This window comes from Schistocerca piceifrons, chromosome 8, assembly GCF_021461385.2.
Source record: "Schistocerca piceifrons isolate TAMUIC-IGC-003096 chromosome 8, iqSchPice1.1, whole genome shotgun sequence".
Taxonomy (NCBI): domain Eukaryota; kingdom Metazoa; phylum Arthropoda; class Insecta; order Orthoptera; family Acrididae; genus Schistocerca; species Schistocerca piceifrons.
Genome location: NC_060145.1, coordinates 503,124,746 through 503,134,612, shown reverse-complemented (window position 1 = coordinate 503,134,612; position 9,867 = coordinate 503,124,746). Strand labels below are relative to the sequence as shown.

The following is a 9,867-nucleotide window of genomic DNA, read 5'->3' as shown; positions in this document are numbered from 1 at the left end:
ATGTGAAAATATCCATACCTAGTATGTGAAAATATCCATACCTAGTATAATTTAAGAATGAAGATCCTGTCCTTTCACCTCAGAACCATACTGGATCATGTGTAAACTACAACTAATCGAATCTACCAGTAACATCAACACACAGAATGAGGGATTAATTAGCTCTTCCAATTTCCACCACAGACACATTAAAAAACAGTATACAAGTCTTACGATTCTGTATGCTAAGGCACATTACATAGTTTTCTGTTGTGCCATTTAGTGTCAGTTGAATCTTACATTCTAAAATGGACCAAAATGGTATAAACACTGTTACTGGAATGTTAGCAACAACTGTATGCAGTGGGACGACTGATAATATCCAGTCACTCACAATTGCCATCTCATACTTTAGTATTATAAAATATGCATCATATTAGTATAGTAAAGTGCTCTGTCAATCTTGAAAGATTGCTGCTTAGTAGAAATGTATGTACATTATGAACTGCTTTTTCAAGTTTTAATGCATGTATCCTTGTAACAGACTACTAACATTCTGATTATTAGGACAATGGCACAATACATTTCAGCAAACACGTGTGAAGTACAGTTAGAAGAGAAACCTATAACTGAAACTTCTAATAATACTTAGTAATCATTTAGGATATATACTATTGTTACATCTGCATAAGAGAATTTCAGGCATGAGTGATGAGCCACATTATTGTAAAAATATGCTCAAATTAAGATGCACAACAACTATCTTCCATATAAAACATACTCAGTGTGTTTAAGGAATCAAACTACAATTTATATAACAACTTCATACTTCTGACTGCTTTGCAAATGCACAAGTATGTTCTGACATTTAGCATTTAGTAGAGGTTTGAAATTATGTTTGAAGTTTTTGGAAATCACAAAGTGCTCTCACTATGAAACATTGGATATTTACAGTATGTATAAATAGCGCAACTCGAGCAACACTGCTGCAAGACGTGCATGCACAGTTTCCGACTGTAATACTCGTCCTACAGGGTAAAACTTTTGTTGCAACATATAAGTACTAAATTATGGCAGGGATTTAAATTCACTCTACATTTGTATTAAATACTGAAAATCAAAGAAAGCTCTTATATAGGCTACATGCAACTGGTACTGTGTGTCATGAACCTGATAAGTCATCTAGTAGTACAGCTGGAACAGAGTTTGGGTAAAGAAACACCTTTTGTCCTTCAGAGTCCTTTAGCATCTCTGATTTATGCTAAGATCTGCCTGCAGTAGTGAATGGTGTATAGTGGAAATGTACCATGTTTACAGATGACACCATCATTGTAACAGAATATCTGTCAAACACAGTCTCCAATAACATTTCACAAAACTTCTGTAACAGGTTCATTAACTCCCTTCCTGCCAATATAAACATGTTAAATTTTATGCAATTTACATGAACTCACAAAAAGCCAGACAAAACACCCAGTGACACTGAATAACCAGCATATTACCAGTTGATACCATCAAGTTATTGGGCATTGACATCCACTGCAAATCATGCAAGTAATGTCACATTTATCACGCTGAGCAGAGTGCCAGCTCAGCAGCTTTTGTTCTCTCATTCTGGATGATGAAGGGGTCAGACAGGTAGCTTATTCTGCTTCTGTGCACTCTATAGTGTCACATAGAAATATGCCCTGGGGGAACTCTTCCTTAATCAAACTATAATCTCCCTGCTGAGCAATGAAAATAGTCATATATAGAATGAGTCCATCAAACTGTCATTGCAAATAATTTAGCCAGCTGAGAATATTTGCTACTGCTTCTCAACACTTATTTTCTCTAACGTATAGTGTTCCTGGAGACTGGATCCTTTGTGACAGAACTCAGCAGCTGACAGGTGTGGCACTAAACAAAGAATTATGTACACTGTCTCTGCTGCAGCGAGATGCTATGTATGCTGCTGTAAAAATTCTCGACCTCCTTCCCACTGAGCTGAAAATCTTATGGAATAGTAAATATCTATTAAAAACTAAATTACATATATTACAACATAGTGATTCAAGAGAAAGTTATGTTTATAAACTACTTATCCAACATATGATATACATATATTAACCTTCTGTCAGTTATGAAGGTTGTTAGCTATATCAGCGGTCAGTGTAGCTTCACAAGTGCATGTGTCAACCTCAAAGGACTCTCCATGTGATCCCTGGGTGGTACTACAAAAAAGAACACATCTGGCTAATCTCCCAACTACATGAGAAGTACATACGTCAGGAAAGGAGTGACTCATCAAGAGTTCCTTACCTGTGCCAAACATCTACAGAAGTGAGACCAAGAATTAAAACATGTCAACTAAACATTGAAGCATTAGTTGAACCAAAGGCCTAATTCTAGGAAAGATACTGTTTATGCATGTTAACATGGTTGTCCAACAATGAAGTCATACAAATAATGGAGATCAGCTATGTGCAAGAAGAAAGTGACTAGAAAGTGATTTCATAGTTACAAAGTACCACTGTAACTAATGAAGGGAGCAGTACCCATACATCTTTGAATCTAATATCCCTGACAGCATTAATGTACAGTAGCACACATGCCAAAAAATGTCAATAGAGGTTGTGGGTGAGTGGTAGTGTGTACTGGAGAAAATGAAATCCACCAGCAAGTCATACACTATGAGGAAGTGTCGATGGAAAAAATAGAGGGCTTCTACTGCACAACATTAATGCAGCATTAAGCAAAGTAGAGACTAACATTGATAATGCTACTCAAATAATTGTAGATAACGCAACTTTCAGGACAATCAAAAAAGGCCACAGGATGTATGCCATGGTTGGGTTCAAACAGTTCATACATTTATTTCAGAGACATCAAACGAAACAGGGCAAAATAGACGCATGCATTAGCCACATGTAATGTTAAGTACATATTTGGGTCACTTGTGTAACCAAAAATTATTCCAAAGGTGAAGAATTTTAAGCCACATTCTTAAACAAATTTTGGTTTTGTGAAAAGCAACAGGACTACAAACCAAAAATTCCAACATATGCCAGAGAAAGAGTGTAAAAATAATGGCTAGAATTTCCACAAGCCCAAGTCATAATATGAGAAGTCGTGATTCAGCAAACTAAATAAAGCTTTGGAAATGGGTCACTCCAAAACTGAAGTTGTCGGAAATGGTTCAGAAGTCACAATGAACACTACCAAGTGCAAACCTTTCACTGAAGTGAAAGAAGATTTATAGAGGGAGGAAACACAGCATCATAAATACATTTTAATGCCTTTTGTGGAGGTCCAAATATGCTGAATTATGGATGTAACAGCCATTTCGTTGGGGAGAATGGGAATTATGGAAAATCTACCTCATTGCATTTTCGGTATTTCCTGTTAATAATTTGCATATTGCCATTGCTGTAAACAATCAAAGTAAACCCATTAAGGATACTGGGTACTTTTAATTGGTGGAAAAACTTAAATTTTTTAATGCCTTTATTAAATTCTATAGTCTTTCCAGATTACATTGATATATGTACATTATAGGGTTTCAAATGAAAAATGACCTACTTATAGCAAATTTTAGAGTTATGGACATGTATGCCACCACACCCCCTTTATTTCTGTTGCAAAAGCCAGTATTATTTTGGGAAGAACAGTGAACTTTCTGTTTCCAGTGATTATTCGTATGATACATTGTATATGTTAGTAACAGTGCAGGTTTCTAGTGTCTGTAAATGATTATCTTTGTTAGTATTTACCACTGTTCTGCTGAAACAGTTTACCCACATGTTACTGAATGTCTGTTGCCCAAGTGCTACATTTTTTTTTTTTTTTCGAAACGTAGGTTATCCTTTCTTTAAACTTTCTTCTAAGATAAGTCGTAGGGTCAGTATTGCCTCATATGTTCCAACATTTCTACGGAATCCAAACTGATCTTCATCGAGGTCAGCTTCTATCAGTTTTCCCATTTGTTTGTAAAGAATTCACATTAGTAATTTGCAGCTGTGACGAATTAAACTGAGAGTTCGGTAATTTTCACATCTGTCCATGCCTGCTTTCTTTGGGATTGGAATTGTTATATTCTTCTAGAAGTCTGAGGGAATTTCGCCTGTCTCATACATCTTGCTCACCAGATGGTAGAGTTTCATAAGGACTGGCTCTCCCAAGACTGTCAGTAGTTCTAATGGAATTTTGTCTACTCACGGGGCCTTGTTTCAACTTAAATCTTTCAGTGCTCTGTCAAACTCTTCATGCAGTATCATATCTCCCATTTCATCTTCATCTACATCCTCTTCCATTTCCATAATAATGCCCTCAAGTACATCGCCCTTGTATAGACCCACTATATACTCCTTCCACCTTTCTGCTTTCCCTTCTTTGCTTAGAACTGGGTTTCCATCTGAGCTCTTGATATTCATGCAAGTGGTTCTCCTTTCTCCAAAGGTCTCTATAATTTCCCTGTAGGCAGTATCTATCTTACCCCTTGTGAGATAAGCCTCTACATCCTTACATTTGTCCACTAGCCATCCCTTCTTAGCCATTTTGCACTTCCTGTCAATATCATTTTTGAGACGTTTGTATTCCTTTTTGCCTGCTTCATTTACTGCATTTTTATATTTTCTCCTTTAATCAATTAAATTCAATATTTCTTCTGTTATCCATGGATTTCTACTAGCCCTCGTCTTTTTACCTACTTGATCCTCTGCTGCCTTCACTATTTCATCCCTCAAAGCTACCCATTCTTCTTCTACTGTATTTCTTTCCCCCATTCCTGTCAATTGTTCCCTTATGCTCTCCCTGAAACTCTGTACAACCTCTGGTTCTTTCAGTTTATCCAGGTCCCATCTCCTTAAATTCCCACCTTTTTGCAGTTTCTTCAGTTTTAATCTACAGTTCATAACCAGTAGATTGTGGTTAGAGTCCACATCTGCCCCCTGGAAATGTCTTACAATATAAAACCTGGGTCCTAAATCTGTCGTACCGTTATATAATCTGGTACCTTTTTGTATCTCCATTCATTGTAGGTACATATTACATTTTATGTTCTGCATGAACTGAAAATGTGATAGCTGCTCTATAGATCATTTTTACTCTTCTCTTGTTTTATTCATTTATCTTTCTTGTAAATGTTAATCCGCAAATTGCTGTTTGAATGAATATAAAAGCAAAAACAGGTTAAATTCTGTAAATAATGGAGGTACAGCCAGTGACCTGAACACGGTAGTGACACAGGTCAACACCATCGAGATGGGAAATAAATGCTACTATTTCTTCCAGGTTTCAAAATAAAAGGAGGAGGTGAGAGCTAAACTTTTTGTGGTTTACTTTTGCTAATTACGCTCCCACACTTCATCGTTTGGGGGGGGGGGGGGTGGGGTGATTGTGAATGCAGTTGATGTAAAATGTTCAGCCACGTTTTTTAAGCTCCTGCTCTTCTACCATCATTGAGCACAATTTTTTTCCTTTTTTTCATTCTTTTTTTTCCAAACGAGAAAATAATGCTTCCATTAAAACCATTGTCTGCATCAGGATCACCATATTTTTATTATTCCTCTTAAGAATTTCAACCACCACCTACTCCCATCTGGTATTACATACAAAATTTTCTCTAAGATGCTCACCTCCTAAATTTCTCTTAACAAGAATTAGCACTTGGTTTTGCTGAGATATTATTTTTGTTGTACTGGTATACACTGAATTTAAAAATCACAACCTTCAAATTCTAACTCTCAATTGGTTTGGTCTGCTGGATAGTAGTCACCAATTTAGTAAGAATCAAAGTGTTTTATTATGTGACAATATGACATCCCAGTAACAGCAAAACTTTGCCATGGAAAGTGCATCTCTTCCAGTAACTATGTACTACGTCTCCCAGTGAGTGATTGAGTTTGTGAGTACACTAATTGTGAATGCTACAGTGAAATTTTCAATGACTGTTACCCTCACACTTTCCTGCACCAAGGGAAAAATAAACAAAATCAGAACCAATGTAGAAATTTTGCTTAAATTAGAATGATGAAGTATCGGTGTCTCACACAGCTGGTTATTTAATTAACTTAAATGCTTCTTGATATTCCTTATTCCATTTCCAAATGGAGATCGACTTGTGAAGATGAACAACTTTGAGGTTGAAAACTGTGATAGAAATTACATACACTGTGTGACTTTCAGTTGTCTACAGTATTTTGGCGCGGGAAATTTTCCCTCTGGTTCTATTTTTGTCAGATCAGATATGATCCTGCACAAAGAAATGTGCCCAAGGAAATTGTTTTGTAACTTGGTGAATTCTTTTTTATCCATCTTTAATGTGACTCGTGCTACACTAAATGCTTAAATTACATAGCACAGTGTGTCTAAATGTTCTCCCCAAAGGCAGCACTAATAAGAATATGACCTACATAATGCTGAGTGTGTCAGTTCTTCTCTTAGAACTTCTGTGAGTTCCGTCATAAAGACCACTGATGATCCTGACAGACTGAAGGGTATTCGTTTAAACACGTAACATGTTCCATTCAACAGAAAGCCTGTGTTGTTCCAGTTATACCTTCATCTTCCAGTTGGTCACATTGCTCAGTAAACCACATCACTGCACATGAGCATCAGTTAGTAAATTCACACTGCCATCCCTTTGTGCTACAGTGTGGGTCGGATTAGAACATTCACTATCTGAGTGTTAAATTACCTGATTCTCCAACTTTCATTTTTATTCAGAGTGCCCCTTAATTACTTTAACTACGGCTTTCTAGGGCAAGGGTACTGGATACAGTATGCTATGGAATGACTCATGATTCTTAACTACAGTCTTACAAGTGCAACATCTGATCAGACGAGGTGTTTTTAAAATACATAGACCTTAATATTTTTACCTGTTTCTTCCATTTAGCTGGAGGCATGTCCACTAATGTTTGAATCATACTGTGAGGATTAGTCAGAGCATCTGCATCAATATTATTCTCCTGGAACTCAGCATCTTCCTCAGACTTACTTGAAGTTGCAGTTCCCCCTTTTGCCAAAAATGAATAAGCTCATATTTATGATTGCAGCTCCCTAATCGTCTCCCTTGTTGAATCCTGAAACACTCTTCTCTTCTGTTCCCTCCACTAGTCAGACAGAAATGAAGTGTAGGGGAATGCATTTACAAAGCTATTCAGAATCGGTCAATTCTGAGAAATAAACTGATATTAAGTGATCCAAAATTGAATACCCTCTGCTCACACATACTTTCCTGAATTCTGAATTTTAACAGTGCCTGGTCTTCAATCATACAGGGTACTTTTCCGGCTCCATATTATGTGAAAATCAACACCTATTTCTTTCAGGCACTGTTTATATTGTATATGTTTCACAGATTTTTTTTGTTGATATCAGATAATGCAGCACACTTTCTAAATAAATTAGAAGTATTTTCAATATTTTTGAACCTGCTTAGGGTTATTCAAAAAGATTACATAGAAATTGATGCAACTCTTATTTCCCAAAATGCTTCCTCAAATTGACATGCCATTTTAATCCAATGTTGCACATTTGGAGGAGACCAAATTTTTACCAGATATGCATGATATTATGGCTGAGGTGCTAGACCTATTTAATTCCACCTATTATGTATATTACAAGTATGAAAACATTGTATCTTACATTTTAACCTTTACAATTTTTATCCTAATAAAAATGTTACATTTTTTATAATTTAGTTGATTCTGCAACATGCCTACTACCCAACTATCGACTATTACAAGGTAAAGAAAAATATTAGAGCAATGGTATATAACTTCACGAAATATTTGTACCTGAAATCTGAAAAATACAGGTTGTGGGAAATTGTGAATGAAGATGAGTCCAATTAAATCATGCCTCAGAACATTGCTGAAGCATATTCTTCACCCTGCAGCATTTATTCATCTTCAAGCTCCCTCTTGGCCCTCCTTTTAGCACTTCTTGCTTCTTAGGTAACTTCAAGAGCTGAATCTTTCAGCTTCTTGCACCCATTGTCCGTCACACACAAGCAATTGATCTTCCATATTAGATCCACATTTAATGCCTAAATTTCTCAGAGCTTCCAACCTCCCTATCACTCCATCATTGAAACATATCACTGCATCTAGTACACCATTTTTAATGTATTTAGTCTTAGAAAAACATTATTGCGTAATCTTTCCCATATGCAATGGTTGAAACTTTCATTTTTATTCTGAGTGCCCCCATGAAGACATTTACTAAGCAAAACAAGGTCACTCACATCTCTAACAATTGGTTTTATTTTATTCATAACAGGCTCAGGAAGAGAATGCTTATAACAATATATTTGAAATTTTTTTTTTGTTTGTTTTTTTTCGTTTGTTTTTTTTTTCGTTTTGCTTTATTGTAACCACACCAACAATCTGCTCCTCTAGGGCAAAGTCCGTGAACAGGGTGGTCATCTGTGGGCAACTCATAAAAGTAGGTAGCCCATACTGCTTTTCTCATTGCTGTAACCTCTTCAGAGTTGTTATGGACTGACCATTAGATGACATGCACCTCTGAATAAAGGTCAATTTCAGTTTCTGTCAATCTGCTTTGGCCAGACAGAGATTTTCCATCCGATAGCAACTTTCCTTTCGTTTCTCATCATAGCTTCCTCAATCTAGCACCCATCCTCTTTTGCATATTTCCACAACACTCCAGTTTAATGACTTCATTGTCTATGGTGACACCTTAGTAACAAATTTTGTTGAAAGCTTTAGAGTCTCCATCACCTAGGTACTTCGTATATGTAACATTATAAGTGGGCACCGGCCTCTGAAATATTTTTTAGAGCTCCATCACACTACGTACCACCACTATAACCACCATAATTCTTAGAACACTGATGTTAAATACATACTTCAGTGTTACCATCACAGGTGTGGCAGTTCTTACATAAGCACTCATCATCAACTACTTTTCCATTCTCCAGAGAAGTACCACTTAAAACACCATTCAAGAAACCATGTCCTTGACATTGCTGTTGCACTTGATGGGACGTGGCAATGTCCCTGGTTCCACCAATATTTACAGTTTCTTTAACTGCACATTTTGTAGATGCCTTGGGCGCAACTGTCAAGGCACCTAAAAGTATTTTTATGTACTTGTTGAACCTAGTTTGAGGAAGAGGAAGGTCCATCAAACCACAAAATATTTGAGTAGCCTTTTCCCTTTTCGTATTGCACACATGCAGGCACTAACTTTAGATTCACATCATATGTATTATGCACAATGTTCAAAGTCATTTTTGAGGTTATTTATTGGAGGATGTACACAGAACAGCTACTTTTGATGCTAAACCTTTTCTGCTAGCTTGTTGGTCAGTTATTTCCAGACAGCGTACACCATCACGTTGCTTACATTTCCCCACTTCCTTTATCAAAGAAGAAAAAATGCCCTCATCACCAACAAAAAATCCACTACAGACAGCATCATTGTTAACAAAAAATTTTAATCATCTCTTTGGGGAGAAATTCCCACCAAAGTTACTTTCAACAGTGTGGCTTGCTTTGTCATATATGTAGCACTTGGGCAACAGACATTCAGTAGCACGTGGGTAAACTGTTTCAGCACAACAGTGGTAAATACTAACAAAGATAATCACTTACAGACACTAGAAACCTGCGCTGTTAATAACATGTACAATGTATCATACGAATAGTCACTGGAAACAGTAAGTCCACTGTTCTTCCCAAAATAATACTGTTTTTTGCAACAAAATTGAAACATTTCTGCTCCAAGTTAAAAAATGTGAGACCACTGGACCTTAACAGTTATCAAAGAAGCAGCTTCACTGTACATGGACTACATTTTAATTGTCCCCCCACTGCGGGTCTGGGGTAAGAATAGGCCCGAGGTATTCCTGCCTGTCGTAAGAGGCGACTAAAAGGAGTC

General features: G+C 36.7%; 1 protein-coding gene across 1 annotated transcript in view; it reads right to left on the bottom strand.

Annotated features, from left to right (window-relative positions):
* Positions 1 to 1,622: 1,622 nt before the first annotated feature.
* LOC124712493 (uncharacterized PE-PGRS family protein PE_PGRS54-like) overlaps positions 1,623 to 9,867 on the bottom strand; it is a 180,368-nt gene continuing 172,123 nt past the window's right edge. The window contains exons 6-7 of the mRNA XM_047242787.1: positions 6,840 to 6,976; positions 1,623 to 1,703 (exon numbers count right to left, since the gene is read on the bottom strand). Of these exons, the coding sequence (XP_047098743.1) occupies positions 1,623 to 1,703; positions 6,840 to 6,976 (218 nt within the window). The remainder of the gene's footprint in view (positions 1,704 to 6,839; positions 6,977 to 9,867) is intronic.